At 33.6% G+C, this 20,747-nt stretch overlaps 2 protein-coding genes across 2 annotated transcripts in view; one reads left to right on the top strand and one right to left on the bottom strand.

Moving 5' to 3' along the window:
• Positions 1 to 1,542: 1,542 nt before the first annotated feature.
• On the bottom strand, positions 1,543 to 6,725 carry LOC111049124. Its single transcript, XM_022335135.2, has 2 exons — positions 6,608 to 6,725; positions 1,543 to 4,115 (listed from the first exon to the last, which is right to left on the bottom strand). The coding sequence occupies exons 1-2, from the start codon at positions 6,631 to 6,633 to the stop codon at positions 3,674 to 3,676; spliced, it is 468 nt and encodes a 155-aa protein (XP_022190827.2). The 5' UTR covers positions 6,634 to 6,725; the 3' UTR covers positions 1,543 to 3,673.
• A 1,210-nt stretch (positions 6,726 to 7,935) lies between these two features.
• The window catches only part of LOC111049289 (heterogeneous nuclear ribonucleoprotein U-like protein 1), a 31,126-nt gene continuing 18,314 nt past the window's right edge, over positions 7,936 to 20,747 (top strand). The window contains exons 1-9 of the mRNA XM_039423226.1: positions 7,936 to 8,262; positions 10,117 to 10,460; positions 11,164 to 11,303; positions 13,915 to 14,006; positions 15,262 to 15,413; positions 16,394 to 16,487; positions 16,724 to 16,836; positions 17,639 to 17,908; positions 18,707 to 18,829. Coding sequence (XP_039279160.1) covers positions 8,127 to 8,262; positions 10,117 to 10,460; positions 11,164 to 11,303; positions 13,915 to 14,006; positions 15,262 to 15,413; positions 16,394 to 16,487; positions 16,724 to 16,836; positions 17,639 to 17,908; positions 18,707 to 18,829 — 1,464 coding nt within the window. The 5' untranslated portion in view covers positions 7,936 to 8,126. The remainder of the gene's footprint in view (positions 8,263 to 10,116; positions 10,461 to 11,163; positions 11,304 to 13,914; positions 14,007 to 15,261; positions 15,414 to 16,393; positions 16,488 to 16,723; positions 16,837 to 17,638; positions 17,909 to 18,706; positions 18,830 to 20,747) is intronic.

Genomic DNA, 20,747 nt, shown 5'->3' with positions numbered 1-20,747 from the left:
CTTGATTATAGTCATTTCAATGCTTACATAAGATAAACCCCCTTCAAGCAGTCATATAAATTTTCAATTGAATTACTAATCATTATAATTCAACTATTATTATTCAATTTTAAATAAATTAAGGGTTTTATTAATAATAAAATTACACAGAAGAACATTTGATGGATTTCAGGGAATTTTACCTAAATTACCCACTTTCCATATTCAACTGTAGGAAAAATTTAATGTGAAATACGTGCGCAAAGTTCCTCTGCTGCACTCAAGAAACCATTCCGCCCTTGCCTACGGCTCGGGCGTAAACGTTTCTTTCGGTGCAGCAAACTGTCACTTTGCGCACTAGTTGCACAAATAACTATTTTCACGCGCAGTTGTAGAAAAATGTATTATTCAATGTATGAATGTAAATAAATATGATCTCTTTCCAGTAAACCACAGTATTTTGGTTTGTATTGTGCCTCTTCTCATATTATACAAGAATGTGAAATATCTTGACAGTTATAAGATGGTTTTCGCCAAGAGGGGTGATTGGCATACTTATCTTTTGGAGAGAGCTTACAGGTGCTGGAAGCCTGTTGAACAGTCTCACTAACATTCAGGTGACTTTTATTTGATTTGAATCGATCTCGAACATGGTAGGTCAACTACTGTATTTCCACGGGTCTATGTTTGCTTATGGTGTTGAAATTGTGTTGATCACTCCTAAAACTTACTTCCCAATGTGTTTTTAACTTATTCGAGAAATATATCGAACTTTCAATATTTAAAAACTGACTTAATAATAAGAACTTCATTGCCCAACAAGATATTTGCAAGCAGGTTTGGTTCAAATAACTATTTGAAGAGTTTACACTTGATACAGAAACATGGATTGAATGTTTTTTCATTTCTGAAAGCAGTAGATAGGATTTTCTACATTAAGGCTGTGCAAAGGCTAAAAATAAACTTTCTACTAGTGATATTTTTCAAAGTTTTTCGATTTGTATATCATCAAGCTATCAAAATGAAATATTTTTCTCAGGGAAACATTTCTTTTCAATAATTACTTTTCGAGATATGAGCGCCTAAAGTTTAAATTTTTGGGACAGAACATTTCAAACTCGGTAAGAGATAAATCCATGATATTCAGAGGATGAATTCTTCATGGTAATTTTGATTAAATAAAATAAAAATTTTCTAAAAATATCAATTTCTGACAAAAATAATTTAAAAGCAAATAAAATCAATTTACTAAAAATAACTTTTAGATTAGTTATTATTGGTCATTTTTGACCAACTTTGAATAACTTTCTCAAAAATTTATATTTACAAATTGAACTCTTACCGAATTTAAAATGTTCTGTCCCAAAAATGTAAACTTTAGGAGCTCATATCTCAAGAAGTAATGATCGGAAAAAATGTTTTCCTGAGAAAACTTCTCCATTTTTATAGCTCGATGATATAATACATACATACATATACATATCGAAAAACTTTGAAAAATATCTCCAGTGGAAAGTTTATTTTTAGCCTTTGCACAGCCTTAATAATAATATGTCATGTGGATATTGTACAACACAGTTTAATGGAAAGGTTTAAAGCACAATTAAACAACATCAATGGGATAAAACATACAATAACGTAATAAATAATGTGAACAAACTTGATAATACGCATTAATTTTTTTCAAGTTGAAGTTCAACAGAAATACTGTAACGATTGTAACATGTAATCTACATAAATGTTGAAGTATTGTATAATAGAGAAACATATTTTTCTAAATATAAAATGAGCAGTCAGCACCCAAGACTTGTTGCATACATAAACTGAATACCTACTTATCAAAAATATGAAATTTAAAATTCAAATTGCTTTTTTTTATTAAAAATAATTCTTTGCTTCTTGCCAATAAGATGGTAGAGTGGAATGGTGAATAGTATGTTAAAGTTGAAAAAATAAACATTAGTGAGATCAAACTATTGCTTGGTTCATTTTATTATTCAAAATTATAGCTTAGTAAAATTAATAATTTTCTTTATAGGGTTACTAAATAACTCTATGTCTTCAACCCTCTAGTTTACTCTGTTTTCCTCAATTGTATCCATATCCTTGTACTGTAGAAAAAATATTTATATAAACATTAAAAGATTCTCATTGCAAACATTTTTTTTTCAAATCTTTTTAGAAATTCTCAAATAATTCATTTTAATAATTTTATATATTCAAGTCTGGCAGGATTATTAGTATTTTATATAATGTAATTTTATTCAGTTTATGAAAAAAAACACAGATCATGAGCAATTCATTTCATTTAAAAATAGAACTATCATCGATGTATTTTATTAATACTGTTCTTAGAATGCTACCACGCATCGAAATTCGGAATAAACTAGGAATTTTGACTGGTTAAAAAAGTTTATTACAGTGTATAGTCTTCAATCTCTTTGGATAATAAATTCCTCTATAACATTATTATCGTTGGATTTCCCACACTGTATTTATATGTATTATAAATAGGCAATACTTCTTGTGATTCAATTTGTCCGAATTAAGATACAATACAATTTTATTAGATTATCCGTAGTCAGTAACACTGTACCGATGATTGCAATATAACAATTATTATTTATACTATTATGATTATTGTATTTGTAAATTAATAAAACATTAAGATAGAGACATTGCATCAACTCTTAGGCCTATAATTAGGGGTCTTCAAAGATCAACGCACATTGCAACAGAGTCACGTAAGTAATCAAACGCCTACATGCAGACAAGCCAGTCACACACACATTCATTTTTGTTCATATGATATTTTGCCGTCCTTATGAATTCTATCAGATTAAACTCAACTTGACAAACATCATCTGTTTGATCTGATAGAATTTATAAGGACGGCAAAAAAATCGTACGAACAAAAATCGATGTGTGTGTAGCTAGCCTTTGGTAACGCAGACAGACGGACGTCTGTGTCCGATGTGTGTGTAGCTAGCCTTAGGTAACGCAGACAGACGGACGTCTGTGTCCGATGTGTGTGTAGCTAGCCTTAGGTAACGCAGACAGACGGACGTCTGTGTCTGATGTGTGTGTAGCTAGTCTTAGGTAACACAGACAGACGGACGTCTGTGTCCGATGCGTGTGTAGCTAGCCTTAGGTAACGCAGACAGACGGACGTCTGTGTCCGATGTGTGTGTAGCTAGCCTTAGGTAACGCAGACAGACGGACGTCTGTGTCCGATGTGTGTAGCTAGCCTTAGGTAACGCAGACAGACGGACGTCTGTGTCCGATGTGTGTGTAGCTAGCCTTAGGTAACGCAGACAGACGGACGTCTGTGTCCGATGTGTGTAGCTAGCCTTAGGTAACGCAGACAGATGGACGTCTGTGTCCGATGCGTGTGTAGCTAGCCTTAGGTAACGCAGACAGACGGCCGTCTGTGTGTTTTGCAACATTTGATAACCTGTGGTGGATTTTTTTCCGGCTGTCTGCATATGTCTGTCTGTTACTGAATGCGTTCGCCTTTAGTCACCTATTTGTAATAACAAAAAAAAATCGTTTTGATTAATATAAAATTATAAAAATATTAAAGTAATAATTAGGAAGAACTGGGACTAGTACGACATCTAAATGCAGGTAGGTATGGGTTACAACAATTATTCGGTCATTTCCATTGTTTAGTAGCTGCCGTTGGGATGTTGATCTATTGCTGGGGAGGCTGCCCCCCCTGTGCTGGATTATCCTCACCAATGACCAACTCCCGCAGTATCTGATCGAGATGCACCAGCTCTGTGGAGCTAGCAGACTGCTCCTGCTGCTGCTCCCCCCCCTGTGCTGGATTATCCTCACCAATGACCAACTCCCGCAGCATCTGATCGAGATGCACCAGCTCTGTGGAGCTAGCAGACTGCTCCTGCTGCTGTATGAGCCCCATCGCCTGCTTGACGGCGCACTTCTGTCTGAATCGAGCCAAGAGGACACGCAGGATGTCCTTCTTGGTGTTGGGCGTAGGAGGCGCACACAGGATACGTGCTAGTTGACAGAAGGTTTCACGGTATTTCGCCGTTTCTAATAGCTGCAGCTCCACTATTCGATCGATGTCTTGCCAGTCCTCGTATTCCTGCAAGTTGGCTTTCGTTGGATTCCTGCAGAGGAATTAGTAAACAATAATAATATTTTCTTGTCAGTAGGCTACGAAGGCAAGAGACAACGTCAACTAATGTAAATAAATAAACAGTACCTGACTGTTACGTATTACAATAATATTCATAACACTCTAATCTCCGACAAGAAGATGAATCAAGAAACACTCATTTTTCTATCAAAGAACTCGTCCAGCTTATAAAGTGGTTTTTGTACCATCTTTGCTGCCTTGAATATATTGAGAGGCGGAGTTCGGAGTTCAGGTGGCAGCTTATTAAAAATTTTTTGGCCAACAATCTCAAAGCTGTTCAATGACTTTGACAGTCTCTTATACTGTATCTTATAACTTTGGAGTAGCCGTATTGAAATGAATGCACGAACAAACGTTCGTGCAAAAAGTCAGCTTTTATAAAATATTTGATAGTTTGATGGTGTAATAAATCATAATTTTATACAATAATATACTGTGGACCAGCGACAGTAATAGAGCTTTTAATGTTGCCCTATTGAAATGAATGGAAAGTTCACAAAAGATGTATGTTAGTCAAATAAGTCAGCTTTTATAAAATATTTTGATAGTTTTATGGTGTAAATCATCTTCTATACAATATTACTTTGTTGACCACTTATTGATGAAATATGTAGATTAGAGAATTGAATAACTTATTGATGTAGGTTAGAGTTATTGTAGTCCAGTCACTATATACATTGGTGCTTGCAATTTATATTGTAGTTCTGATTTTTTAATATATTATTTGGATACATGAGAGAAGTCCAAAACCAGTTTCTTCATGCAAAATTTCCTTGTGCTAGATAGAGGGTGGCCCAAAAACCTCGTATTTTTTATTAAATTTCCAGTTTTCAGCTATTTCTGCCAAATCCAGTAATCAGACAGAAAAATTTGCTCTTACCTTTTTTTATGAAATTCTGAATAAAATGAGATCATTTGGAACTCTCTGTCTCCAATGAGTACTGAGTTTGTTATGATTTTTCAAAAATGAGTATATCATTGTGTGAAATATCAATGTGAGACAATGTAGTTGGTTATGATGGTTGAAGCTGAAAATTAGGTGTTTTTCACAATACAAGGAGCATTGTTGTCAGGTGTATCTGGAAATCTATAAGTATGAGATAGAGCGGTCTACATGATCTCAGATTGTAGAACACAAAAATTCGCCCAGAGGGATTTTGAATTATTATACATCGAAATGGTAACAATCGGAAGATGTTGTTGATCAAAAACTAAAATGGGTACATCAAAATTGATTTTTTTCTTTAAGATTCACTCATTTTTGAAAAATCATAACTCAGTACTCATTAGAGTTCCGAATGATCTCATTTTATTTAGAATTTCATAATCTAAAAAAAAGCGAGAGCAAATTTTTCTGTCCGATTATTGGATTTGGCAGAAATAGCTTAAAACTGGAAAATTAACCAAAAAATACGAGGTTTTCGGGCCACTCTCTATCTAGCACAAGGAAATTTTACGTGAAATAGAAATAGGTTCTGGACTTCTCTCATGTATCCAAATAATATATTAAAAAATCAGAACTACAATATCATTTTGCAAGCACATCCCCTTTTTTATGTATAAATTTTATTGACTGGACTATTGAACAAATGCAGGGATTTCCTCCACAAAACCAGTCACCTGCATGTGAAGGAGAGTTCTACAGACAACAGATGGAAATTACTGAGATATTGCAATTATTCAAATGCTAATGAATTAATTATTATTACTCAACGACATTATCATTTCTACAGACAACACATGCCATCACAATAAACGAATCAAAATCTGAAAAAAGCAACAATCACACACTGTTGCGTGCACTTCGTTGCATTCAGTGTGAGCAACTCGATTTTTTTTTGTCAGCAAATTTTTTTTCATCGCAAGTGGAGCTCTTTCCAGATTTTTTTTCGGCTGATACATGATATATTATATCTAACGTGCATTTGCACATAGACGCATTCAATGTGATGATAGCCTACCCTGAGTTTGTTGCGTTGGTCCCTGATTTTTTATTTGAATTGTGAAAAAATTGATTAAAAGTGAAGCTAAGTTGGATAAAAAGTGGCTGCCTGTCCATCTATTCAAGTATTTCTACAAAGTCACTCTGATAATTATAATAATTTATGATGAGGAGAGAAGGTGCTATAGATAATTCACTATTAATAATAATTGAAAAATTGATAAGGTGTGCGGGGGTTATCCAAAGAGCGCCAAAAAGTCCCTTATGCGTTTATGTGCCTCTCAACCTCTATTGATTTATTTTCGATCGGATTAGGTGGTGACAATAGAAGGAAATAGTTGAAAAATAGAGGAATTCATTTGTAAAAAGCTTGTATGAAAGGAAGAGTATAATGATAAAAATCATTATAATGAAACTTTTCCAACTTTCAAACGATGCGGCATCTTTACATTAACATTATTCAGGTTGGCCTTGATATTTTTAAATTGATACATGCATAATTCATTGCTGTCAATACTTGCCTTGAAGGCAGATTCCACTTATCCATGCTGCTCAAGTTGTTTGCTGATGCTGATATGCGTCTTTATGACTTACGACACTTTATGGCTGGCTCTTGGCTCCTTATCTCTTATCTGGTTGAGACTGCCCGCTGCAGCCACGGCAGTGACCAAAAATGATCTTGTGTCAGTCCTTTATTGATGACGTCATCAACTCAAATAGAACTGACTCAAGAGTGTGTCAATCATAATCTCAGATGGGTGAAAACAAGCATCAAGTACCAAAAACAATCCAAGCAGCTCATAAAGCATATCCCATAACATTGAATGCTGCTTATTCATAGGAATTCTTGGTGTGTAAAAATGTGAGTTTAAAAAATTCACAAGTGTTGACAGAATTATTGTCACAGCTCACAGCTTGTAACATTGACTGCTATTTTAATATAAGAGGTTGATGAAAAACGACAAGAGCTAAACAATACTAAAATTTCCATAAACTTACTTGACACTAATAGATTTATGTATGATTTGAACAATATGAAGTTGCAGATCTTAATAAGCAATAACAGTGAAGGTTTTCTGCATTGCCTACTGAATTTAAAAATGAGCACTGATATTAAAATAAAAAAATATATAATAGCCTACCCACCACTGAAATGCTGACATCCATCACAATATAACCACTCATCAATCAATCATCTTTATTCAAATATACATAAAAAAGTACAAGAATGCGTCAATTAAAAAAATAATTTCTCAACAATATAACATATCAGTCACAACAAATATATAAAAATCTAAATTACTTATCTAATAGTCTTCAAAGATGGTTTTCCAGATACTCATCCACCGAGTAATAGTCTTTTTCTATTAAGAATTTATGAAGGGTTGCTTTCATCATGTAATTCCAAAGGGAAGCAAGATGCAATGATTTTGAATTTGAACAGGAAAATTAAATTAGAGGTAGGATCAGATTATAAAACAAACAATTGGATGACAAACACTGTGATGATCCTTATATTCACCATTGCACAGGGGTTATTGAGATTTATTAAGTTGTTAATTCAATTTGAAATTTCCTTGAAATTCAATTTACATGTTATGAACTTTGCCAGTGACGTCATCAATCTGCCCGGTCTATTCAATTAATGGTAGTTTGCCGTAGCTGTAGCCATTCAATTTTCGTGTCTATCGAAAGCGTAGGATTTATAGATTATTAAGCCGAGTTCTCATTGGTGTATTTCGTATGTTTTGATCTCCGTTCTTCTTTCTCGGCCAATCAGAAGTCTTGGCTTCAGAAACTAGAAGAGTGAGTGCGCTGTCCAACTTGCAGGCTTGCAGCGTTTTGTTTGAGTCAGTGAAATCGTAGATAAGTGGTTAGCTGGTGGACATCCATTTTCTTTGTGACCGTTCTGCGTTGACCGACTGTTGTTTCCAATTTTCTTATTAATTGTATTTTTGTCTCATAAGTTATATTTAATTGTATGTGTGTTGTGTATTGCCGCTGATTTATTATTATTCCATGCTACAATAATTATCAGTCATGGATACTGAACTTTCTAAGTTGACTGTCGTTAAACTTCGAAATGAATTATCAGCGCGTGGGTTAGATACTAAAGGAGTTAAAGCTGTTTTAGTTGAGAGACTAAAAGAAGCTTTGGAAGAAGAGAAAGGCCAAGGTAATCAAAATTTATTTTCAATATTAAATTCATATCAAAGCAAAATTTTGTGCTTAAAATGTTTAGATTGGTTCTTTGTTACCGGAACGCTTTGCGCGGCAAGCTGTACCATGCCAAGCATCAACCTGGGTAACTTCAAGAATAAACATGATAAAATACAATCTATATAATTTGAATAAAACCATCTAAGCTGAACGAGTTTAAACTTAGAATTGTAATACGTTGATCTAGTTTGTTTTTGATGATTGGAAATAAACAATGAAAGTCTACCCTGATTGTTACTAGGCCTAACCTATTATTAAGAAACAACCAGCGTTTAACAATTAACTTGTTATAAGTTATTTCAGTTTATTTAATAATTCTTATAAATTACTTTGCTAGAAAAAACAAGTCAAAAAACTATTAATAAAATTGTAAGGTTGAAACTGATTTCAACTCAAGAATCTTAATTTGGGGACAGTTCCGAATCTGGTGTACGTATTTTCGGTATTGAAAATATTAAATGTAGCACAATTAGGCCTATACCACGATAGCTGTACACTGTATTTTAGATATCAAAATATTACCATATACAAGCAGAAACCTAACCTACCCTATAACCTTTATAACATGATTAAACAGAATATTTTAGGTTTGAACAGATTATGTGTAATTTTATATTTTGATAATACGTACAGCAGATCTAAAATGCTTTATCCACTTGAGAATTTTAAAAATTCAATTAGCCTATTAGGTAGGCTAAGCGATTGGTGTCGTGGTCGCACTGATAAAACGATAATATAAAAATATCAGGGACCGAGCTTCGCTCTGGAGTTCAAAAGCATAAAACATTACTTATGAAAGAAGAAATTATAACAACATTCATAGTTCATACAGAAATGTTCAATCTAATCACAGTAAATTGAGATTAACTCCCTGAGGAATGCAGAAATTTCCCTCACAAAGGCCCGGTTGCACAAAAGCCGGTTTAAGTTTAATCCTGATTAATTTTACGTGAACTAAATCAGAGAAGACCAATTCAAAAAGATGGATCTTCTTAAATTAATCAGGATTTAAAATAACCCGACTTTTTTGCAACCTAAGTACCTGATTGGATGATTACAAAAGTTCAACCGCTGAGTCATAATTTTAACAGTCCCACACACATGAACTCGCTCACTCACTTCCATCATCAACAGACGACGAAATAATTATCAGATGTTTTTCCAAGGATGAATATTCATTATCCTTTTAATGTCCTTCAGTGAGTTTTTCCAGAAATGAGACCCAGTGCAATCGAATTTTTATATTATAAACTTACTATGTTCCGAATTTCGTGAGTATCGTTAGAGCCGTTTTCTAGATCCGATGAAATACAAACATATGAACATCCAAACATATAAACAGAAATTGCTCGTTTAATAGTATAGGATAAGCTTCATGCGCTTGCCACTCTTGTTGGTGACCACTTTGAGAGCCGAGATCAAAAACAAGTTACAAATTAACATTTTCCGTTATAAAATTCCAATTGGAAGTTGATTAATGCTTTAGTCAAACCTTCAGAATTGTAGAAAAATGTGTCATTGTGGGTTCAAACAGTGACTCATTCAACCCAGTCCAATACTTTGTTAAAATCATTTTTCTGTACATGTTCAAATTGAATTATTTTTGTTCTCTATCTTATTAATGTAACTTATCTGTTTTATTCATTATTATCTATTGTATTTTGTTGTGCCTGTCTTATTTATTGTAGGCTATGTTTCTTCAATGTTCGACTGGCTCAATAAAAACTTGAAACTTTTTACAAAAATGTAATAATATTCGATTATTGTTTTAAGAGATTTTCATTACAATTCAAGTAAATTATTTTTACAGAAAGTCAAAACACCACAGTAAATACCACTGGCAATCTTGAAGAGTCGCAGTATGATGAAGAAGAAGCTGTAGATGAGAACAACAAGGAGCAATCCGATGTTGCACAAAGCAAACAGCAACAAGAACATGAAATCCAAGAAGAAGACTCCGAGGAAAGGGGCGGAGGAGAGGAGGATTTCAGCCAAGATCAGCAATACTCCGAGGAGCAGAGTCAAGAGCCCATGGAACAGGAAGATGTCAAACCAGATGTGTCCGAGATCAATCAAGACAAACATGGCTATGAAGCTGATCATGAGGTTTCAATCAAACAAGAACCAGATGTTGATGACGAGTCTAGTAAGCAGGTAAGACTTTTCAAATTTTTACAAACTCTAATAATAATTATATTTCCCGATAAAAGTTCAACGAAAACACAGTACAAGGTAAAGTGGGCCATTCTCTATCAGATTTCTTGTCCAACTTGAGGTCCAACATTCAATGTTGTCGTGGCGTGAATGGGGTTGTTGATGTTTGGTCGAATGTTGGATGTCTAGCTGGACTGGTTCGATCCACTGGAGGTCCAACACATTCGACATACCAAGGTCAGCCGCCTAGTCAGAGTCGAGCTGGGATGTGGGTAGGGATGTTGGACTAACTCGTGGACAACCAGTCGATGCATGAATCGTCTTATTACCGGTCCAACATAGTTGGACGACCAGTCGGATAGTCAATGGGCCGCTTAATGTATTATATCATTATACAGGAAGTACTTGTACTTACCGCATGAGTTTTTCATGTTAAATAGCAGCTTGGTTAGCTCTAAATTAATGTTATTTTTGTTTTGCCCGCTTTTACTTTGATCCATTTTGACTATATTTTTTTTACCAACAGGTTTATGTTATTTTATTTTTCATGGCGTGTCCCTGGGAGTTGAAACCCACATTATAGGCTAAATAGAAATTACTAAATTATCTTATTCAATTCAATTAATAATCACATTTAAAAAAAATCATATATATCTACCTTGTTTTGACACTATTTTATTATTAAGGTTGGTTTTGATTCCAGGATGATGGCAAACAAGGCTTCGAAGCAGATGTCAAACAAGAAGATGCTGCTGAGTCGCAGAATGATGTCAAAGAAGAAAAACAAGAGCAAAGGTCCAGAAAAAGGAAACGCTCAGAAAGCCCTGAAAGAGATCAGAAGAGGTAAGTTTTGATGGAAGGTCATCACTCAAAATGAATCACCTATCTAATTGAAAAAGACAACTTCATGAATGGAATTGTAGGGTACTCTAGTGTAGTTCTATATTTACTCCTTTATAATTATAAAAGTAATGTAACAATAGTGAATCAGACTGAAACCTGAAATTTATGACTAATCCTATTTCCAAAATACTTTACCTACATAAAAAATAGTTATAAATAGTGGTTAAATAGTTATAGTAGTTCAGAAGTAATGTCGAACATTTTTGGGTATTGTGCATGGATGATGGGAGACTACAAATAATGTATTTCAAGTGTCCAAAACTCAGCGGTTATCCTTATAGCTGCCATTTTGTTTTTTTTCACTTGGGAATTTCTATCTCAAGAACGAAGTGATGTATTGATCTGAAATTTGGCATGAATATTTATGCTATAAAGACTCAACTTTAAAAAATAAAATAGAAACTTTTCGATGTACATATTCAAAATGGCGGCCATTTTAAATTTTTTATTGCAAATTTCACGAAAACCGTTCACTTAACAGAAAATTTACAAGAGACAAAAAAGTTAGCAAATTCTATCAAGATTTCAAGGATACCTCATTTATTAAGATTGGTCAAAGAATAATAGAGAAATTTATTATTTTCGTATTGCATGCATGACCACTTTTCACAATTTAAACATCAATATTATATTTTTAATTCCAATTGTATTTAAGATGAAGCTTTGAAACTCGATATGGCTCCATATGGCCATCCAGCTTATTTTACAATGTTTTTCAGATGATCTTGTTTGTTCATAATCATGCATGCTGTACGAAAATAATGAATTTATTTGTTATTCAATGATCAATCTTAATAAATAAGGTATCCTTGAAATCTTGATAAAATTTTCTACCTTTTTTGTCTCTTGTAATTTTTTTGTAAAGTGAACAGTTTTCGTGAAATTTGCAATCAAAAATTTAAGATGGCCGCCATTTTGAAAATTTACATAGAATTTTTTTATTTTATTTCTTAAAGTTGAGTCTATAGCATAAATTCATGCCAAATTTCAGATCAATACAACATTTCGTTCTTGAGATAAAAATTCCTAAGTGAAAAAAAAACAGAATGGCAGCTATTAGGATAACCGCTGAGTTTTGGACACTTCAAATACTTTATTTGTAGTCTCCTATTATCCAGGAACAATATCCTAAAATGTTCGACACTGCTTCTGAAACACCCTGTATAATAGGTATTAGGTATCCATTTTATCTTACAATAGCTATTCACAGCTATCATTCATATCAACTGTAGAAATGTGTAGGCTACAATAGTGAATCATTGTACATGTGTCGTCATATCTGTGTGCACAAGTGCATCATGGAGGTGATCAACAAAACTGTGCTTGTGTAATAGCCTAGGCCTACAACTTGAAATCTTGTGTCATTTTTCAGTAATCTATCTTCTGGTAACTAATATTTATTACAGATACTGCTGAGTTGGTGTGAGTATATTCTATATTGTCTATAGATGACAGTTTTATCGTTATTGATAGATTATTTGAATTCTTTAGAATTGAAAGTGCATGTCCATTTTTTCACAAATCACTTTTTATTTCTTTATAATTTCAACTCCATAACGCGTTTTATAATATCTATTCATTATAAATATTACATAAGTGATGGAAACAATGTGAATAAAACCAGTTTTTACTTTCCTTGCCCTATTACCATAGGTAAGGAAAGTATTGCTTTCCGAAAAAAATTAAGGTACCCCAATTTCTAAATTTCTATACGTTTCAAGGTCCCCTGAGTCCAAAAAAGTGGTTTTTGGGTATTGGTCTGTATGTGTGTGTGTGTGTGTGTGTGTGTGTGTGTGTATGAGTGTATGTGCGTCTGTGTACACGATATCTCATCTCCCAATTAACAAAATGACTTGAAATTTGGAACTTAAGGTCCTTCCCCTATAAGGATCCGACACGAACAATTTCGATCAAATGCAATTCAAGATGGCGGCTGAAATGGGGAAAATGTTGTCAAAAACAGGGTTTTTCGCGATTTTCTCGAAAACGGCTCCAACGATTTTGATCAAATTCATACTTAAAAAAGTCATTGATAAGCTCTATCAACTGCCACAAGTCCCATATCTGTAAAAATTTCAGGAGCTCCTTTGCATCAATGCAAAGTGTGATTTTAGACTCCCAATTATCAGGCTTCGAATACAATTTAAACAAAAAATTTCAAGTGGAAAAGATTGAGCATAAAAATCTCTACAATTAATGTTCAGTAACATTTTCACCTAAAATTGAAAATAAGCTCGAAATTCGAGAAAATAAGATTAGTCAATTGCAAACTGTTGGCAACTGTTGATTCTATTAAATCATTCTCTATGAAGAGATAGCAGACTTCGTGTGTCTCCAGCGTTATTGTCCTGTCACCAGCTGGCAGATCTTTGAATAGTAGACTTGAGATGCGCGTGTACACTAGCGTCAGGTGATAAATTTTCATAACGGCAAGGAAAGTTGTGTGAGTGCGCTACACCAGATTTTTTTGTATTGGTGAGAATTTTAAATTTATGAACATGTGCACTTTCAATCCTAAACAGTTCATTTATTTTGGACGAAATTGTTGCAGGAGTGCCAATGCAGCAACGCCTCCTGCTATTCCCAGGGCTCAGAGGGAGATGGAGCCCGAATATGATGTTAATGCAGTGCTGTTGAGTTGGTGTAAGCATATTTATATTTCTTTATAGATTCCAGTTTAACCTAGGGTATATCTTTTTTATGTTCTCATTCTTTCTTGACTTGAAGAGTGGAGATTCTGGCGTGAATTACCTTCAAAGTCTTTTTCGCCTTCTTTGAAATGCAAAGCAACTCGAAAAGTATTTTGCGCTTACTTCATCAAAATTCAATTTTTCACACATCTAATAAATATTACCTCCCATATGAATAAAAACTTGAAAATTGTATTAAAGTCCGAAACATGTTGTGACAAAATAATTTAAAAGGCTACTGAGATTTATATTTTTATTTATATTAATAGTAGCCCCAAAGATAAAAGACAATAGCATACTTTTAATATATTCATAATGGTTCAGTTTCGCATCTGCTAAGTTACATATGAAATTTGTTGTTTTCTGTTGAATTTTCCATTTCCCCGGCGAAATAATAAAACATCTCGCAAACAATTGAAGGTGTAATCAATATTAATATATATTATCAATTAGGCTACTATTATTATTATAAATCGTTCCTATATTGCTATTGAATTATTGTATCATGTGTGGCGATATTTTATCAAGTTATGGTGATACACCATGGTAAAGTACCTTTATGTTGCAAATGTAAGTGTTAACTGAAGCCGATAGTCCTAGTAGTTGTTTCTGGTGAAGCTACCAGATTATTGTCATATATTATAGATTGTCATAGATTATTATTATTAATCGTTCCTATATTACTATTGAATTATGGATTGTCATAGATTATTTTAGAAGGAAGCAGTACTGTATTATTGTAATTATCAATAATCTGATATTTTACACATAATTAACTAATCTGGACATTGGATTGGTGCTTGATGAAAAGAACAGAATATGAAGTCAATTGAGAAATCCTATAATGTGATAACTCACAATCTTTATTGCTTTGTTATATTTTTATTGGATCTTGAACAATTGATTATTATCATTAGTCTTTCTAGTGTAGTTAGGTGAAGGTTTTGATCTGGTTCTTCTAGTCTTTCGAGTTCTGATTTTTTTTCAAATTGATGGTATAAGTACTTCCATTTGTGATTTATTACAATTTTGTTTACAAAGTGTCTATAGTTCTTTTCTCGGAGATGTTGAATATGACCATGAAACATTGAGAAAGAGATTTTTCTGAAATTTCAAGTCAAGTTCTATGAAGGCTTCAATTATCTTCCTGTCTGGAATCAGATCTTCATTCAAACATTATTGAAAAATTGCTATTCTATGGGTTTCAGACGACTCAGATTTGAACTTTGTTATCGAGAAGGACAACTTCACGAAAGGTTCGAGCATGTACAAAGAGGGCTTGGATGGATTCGAGTACATTTGGGCCGGCACTAGGGCAACTTACGGTTTCACTTCTGGCAAAGTCTGCTTCGAAACCAAGGTGAGTTTCAACAATCATTTCTTGGAATTTCAAATATTCATGCATGATCTTTTAAAATATAGTTGGTTGGCCATAGCTCAACATAAAGTTGAAGCAATTGGTTCACAAAGTAACTCTTTTAAAAGTCTTATCAGTCTACTCAGTAAATAAACAAGTTGAGGTTTATAACTTGGAAACGTCCCCTTTATAGGATAGGTCGAGTCACCACATCCATCAAACAATTGTAATTTATTCATGATTTATTGATATTTTTGTAATTTTACTTGATATTCGGTGATGACTTGTAGCTACTCTCGATGTAAGGTTTTTTACTAAAACAGCTTTTAGGTTTTCTTATTTTCAGTAACTTATTTACTTTTTTCTTATAGTAAATGTGAAATTATGGAAGTTGTCCATGCTAAATAAAAAGACTCGAAGTTGCAAAAATTGGAAATACAATGAAATATCGAGAAACCAGTATCGATCATCAATCTTTATCATTATCAATATTCTATTATATTTATTCCATTATTCTCAGCTGACACATTGTCAAAAATGTAAGAAATTATTAAATTCGAATACTCACGGAATAGTTATTTGATGTAGGTTATTCACCTTAAGGTGCATTTTCGTTTGTGCGTAAATTTCCGCAGTGGACGACGGCAAGCATTGTTGACATTCATATTGTCCAAATTGCAAGTGTGCTAAAACAGTTGATCAAATAACTTTATTTGTCTCCAATATTAAAGAATTAAACATTTCTAATAATATCAACATATTGCCATTTAAAAATATAAAAAAGTATAAGCTCAAATATAATTGAAATAAATTGAAATTTAATTGAACATAATCTTTTAGGTTATGTAGACAAATTGAAATCTACCCAATCTGAGATTGTCTCCCTGTCGTGGTCGACGACGGCATTTACGCATAAACGAAAACCTAGCTTTAGAATTTTTGCAGCGTTTTGATGTGATTGTGCTATTATTCCCTGTTTGCAGATCACCGAATATTTGAAAGTGACAATAGAAGATGAACCAAATCCGAATGTTTTGAGGATTGGATGGTCTGTCGCCTCAACGTCGATGCAGCTCGGTACGTTGCTCACTGATTTTTCAAGTTTCAAATTATACATGTCTCGATTTTATTCAGTGCGTGTCGTGTGTAGTAAGAAGTCTTGATTATTTCATGATATCGAAAATTATGTTTGTAGAATTCTCACATTCATCTCGCATTTTGTAATTGTATAAAAGTGCAAATTATTAACCTACCTACAGTGAGCAAATGCTTACTTTTGTGTATTGAATTTTCTATGTTTTCTGTTTTTATAGGTGAAGATCCATTATCGTATGGTTATGGTGGGACTGGCAAGATATCGACAAACTGTAGCTTCAAGGACTATGGTACACCGTTCGTTGCGGGCGATGTTGTAACTGCTTACTTGGTGAGTTCGAAACTAACTCAACCAAGTCTTTTAACTTTACATATTGATTGTGCTTCAATATTATTCGACATTTAATTAACTCAAGTATTTATTTATTCATTTATAAAAACATGTGTGGAAGCAACAAATTTGTGATACACTTCAGGTTTCAAAGTGAAGAAGAAAAATTTGAAAATCCACATTAAGGCTTAGGTATTTGGAAATTCAAAGTATTAAGACACAAATTGATTAATGAATCCAATTTATGAATTTATTAATATTTGAATTGGTAATAACATGAATCAGTTTCAAGCAGCAACACTGCGTTTTCAGCTAATCAGCATTTTCACTAATCCAGTGGCTTCCAATACAGCCAAGAGACACGCTCATCTCCAACATTTTTTGACCAGGTCACTCCCGTGGACACGTTAGTGTGTCGGTTCCGGCTGAAGTATGACAGTCGTAAGGTACATTGCCGGCTTGAATGGTATATTCAGGCGAGGTGGGACCTCCCGCTGGGGACTCCCCACCAACAAAAGTCATACGAATTTACTTTTCCCAATACATCCAGTTAGCCCAATAGAAAATGGCTGAATTTTATTTGTGAATAAATTTTTGACAGTGATAATTAAAACACCTATATCCAAGGTAAATGAGTTTATCAATGAGAAATAATTGTAATTGAGCAAATAAAGGTATAACATAAATTATTATATTTATGATAAATATGTTGATTGTGGTAATTTACATAATACTTCCCATCAATTTCATTTTATCAGGATCAATCCAAGTTTCAGTTGATAAATTTGTTTTCTCATTACAGGACTTTGAAACCTACCCTGGAAAATTTGACATCTCGTTCGCGGTCAACGGAAATCATATGAAAACTGCCTATCGAGTAGATAGCAGCGTGCTGGAAGGAAAGGCTCTGATTCCACACTTCCTCTCCAAGAATGTTGCTTTCGAGGTGAACTTCGGCCAGCTGGAAGAACCGTGGTTCCCAAAACCGGAAGACTTCACCTGGGCTGCTCAAGTTCCTCTTGAAAGCCGAGTTATGGGACCTGCGCGTCCAGAAAAGAAGAGTGATTGTGAGGTTAGTATCATTACTTATTACTTAATTTTCTTGGATTTTGTAAGCAATGAAGCATATCAATTTGATCACGCGGGAGTGCCTCAGATCAGCGAGATTTCAAATTGTTCAGTGTATGAACATAACCTCTGTTCAATTAGGTTTTGAAGTTGAAAGGAAAAGTTAGGGAGGTTAGGCTTGGCTTTCAAATGGCAATGTCATTATTATTTGAATTTTTTCATAATTGTACATAATAAACACAAATAACGAAAAGTTGAAATACTCGCTCATTTGAGATATCGCACATATGGATGAGCAATCTGCTAAATCATCAACCATCACGCAACTATGATCTTACTGACTGGGCCTAATTTGTTATGTTTTATACTTTCTCAAATGAGTTTGTTTACAAACTTACAGCCACTTTTATCATTTATTTTTATGCTTCATTATTCATTCAAAATCGTGACCTCCTTCAAATGAAGACTTTCTCTTCTATCAAAATTTCATTCCATTCTGAAAATTGAAAAAAAAATTGTATTCAATTGTGTGATGAATAGGCCTACACCCGACAACTGTGATAGGCTACACTCGAATGCTGTGGAGGAGACAAAATGGACTTAGCTTTTGTATCCATAAATTTAGTAGTTTGCTTAATGTGGAAAGGTAGTGTCAAGCTTGTATACTTTACAAGACAGACGTAGATAATATGTTAACGGTCTAGACAGAATTGGACATAATTCAAAATGAAGCTGTGTTTGAGCTTGATCACATTATTAAAAACTCTATTCCAGACATATCAAATGAAATATTGTGTTGTAGGCGATCATGATGTGTGGTCTGCCTGGCTGTGGAAAGACGGTGTGGGCCACCGAATATGCTGCTAAAAATCCGGACAAGTACTACAACATTTTGGGTACCAACAATCTCATTGATAAAATGAAGGTAAGATCACTCGTCGAATCATAATCTCCAGCAAATTATAATGTGAATTATCATAGATGGTTTGTCACGAGAAAAAGCTCGCTTCTCATGAAGCCGCTGCAATTTCAAGCTTTCTCTCGTGAATGAACCATCTATAAGAAATTCACTTTCTATACTTTACAAGGATTTGAAGAGAAGCGAATTTCTGGGATACCTCTATCTATTATGTATTCTTCCAATTTATTTTCGCATTGAGCTTGGTGCTTTCAGTGTGGATAATTAAAATTGTCTGATGTTTTCTTTGTTCTTATGAAAATGCACTATGAAAATTTGTTGCAAATTCCTAGGTTTTTAAAAATTATGTTACTGAAGAATTTGAATACAAACACTGGAAAAGGTTTTGAGATCTTATTTTCGATTAAGGTTTGTACAAATTGCGTATTTGAAGAATGTCAATTTGTATATAAGCAATATACAAAGGTATGCAAATCTGTTTTATAATAATGAACGCTATTACAGATGATCCAACTGTACAGAGGATCTCGCATATCAGTAAATGTTACTAAAAAAAGGTTGGAGGTTACTCAGTAAAGATATACAAAGTTCAGATACTTGTCATAATAAGTGCAATGACCTATATAAGCACTAGGCTATACAATGTTTTGCAAATCTGTTTCATGATAATGAACAATATGTTAATGAAAACTACGACAGATGATGCAACTGTACAAAGGATCTCGCATCTCATTAATGGTATATTTGAACCTCTGCACAACCGTATGGAGAAAGTACTAGACAATTTCATGTGTTGATTTACAATGACATTTTGATTCATATTCAAGAAACATGGAATGGAATTTCTTTCAGAACGACTTATTCAGTAATCAATGCAATCGTAAACAAGAAACAGATCAAGTTGAAAATTTCTTAACTTTGAAGAATACACCTCCAGAGACGACATCACAAAAAATATTTTCAGATTGTATGTGTTGAGCTTCTATGGTGAACAATCTCAGTTTTGGTTTCATTAAGCAACCTGACATTGCACAATTACATCTTGGAAAATTAACACAAATTTTCTTGAACACATGCATTGCTTCAATGCTGCAGTTGGTTGAATTGGTTATTGGCACATATTGCTAACTTGAATCCATGTTGGTTTCAACGATCAAACACGGATTGGAATCCACATAAGCAAGTATTATTGTGCCATTCAATTCAACCAATGACAACGATCAATAATGAACGAACATTGACAGTCTACAAGTTTAAAAGTATTGAGCTCTCAGAATGATTGATTCATCAACTAGAGAAAGTCAAAATTTAGTAAAACTCTTGTAACTTGAAGTTTCGGATGATTTTTAATGATTATTTTTTACTGATTCTTTTGATACCTTCTTTTTGAAATCGTTGTACAGCTTAGAGGATAAATGATTTGAGCAAATCTCCAAGCCAGAGGTGGATGACAATGGAGTCATTCTAAAAGGTAGAACTTTCTAATCAACATTTATTTATTTAATTTGTTAACTTCTGGGGAAAATGATGACTCAGTGGATTTTTATAATGATCATCTGAAGATACTGCATCTGCCTGACTCAGCAGAATTATGTGCATTTTCTTCTACTGATTGAAAAATCACCGCCGTTAACCTGATTCAAGTATTATGCCGTATTGAGCTGAAATGCAGTATCGGCAAATATCCACATTCTGAGCTATTCATCAAATACTATTACAGGCTGTTTACTGGGAACCGGATGGTTTTAAAATTGCATCTCCAGTTTGGAAACTACTGCATTCAGAAAAAAATGATAATACCAAATGATTGAATTTCCATTTCATTTAAATCATGTTTGATCAAAGATTTTTGACTCATTTATAATGTTATTAGATTTTTTCTGACAAAGATTTGTTGAATAGCATGATTTGAAGGAGTTGATGC

The sequence above is a fragment of the Nilaparvata lugens genome, chromosome 3 (assembly GCF_014356525.2).
Source record: "Nilaparvata lugens isolate BPH chromosome 3, ASM1435652v1, whole genome shotgun sequence".
Taxonomy (NCBI): Eukaryota; Metazoa; Arthropoda; class Insecta; order Hemiptera; family Delphacidae; genus Nilaparvata; species Nilaparvata lugens.
Note: the sequence above shows the minus strand (reverse complement) of the source record. Positions and strands in the feature narration are given on the sequence as shown.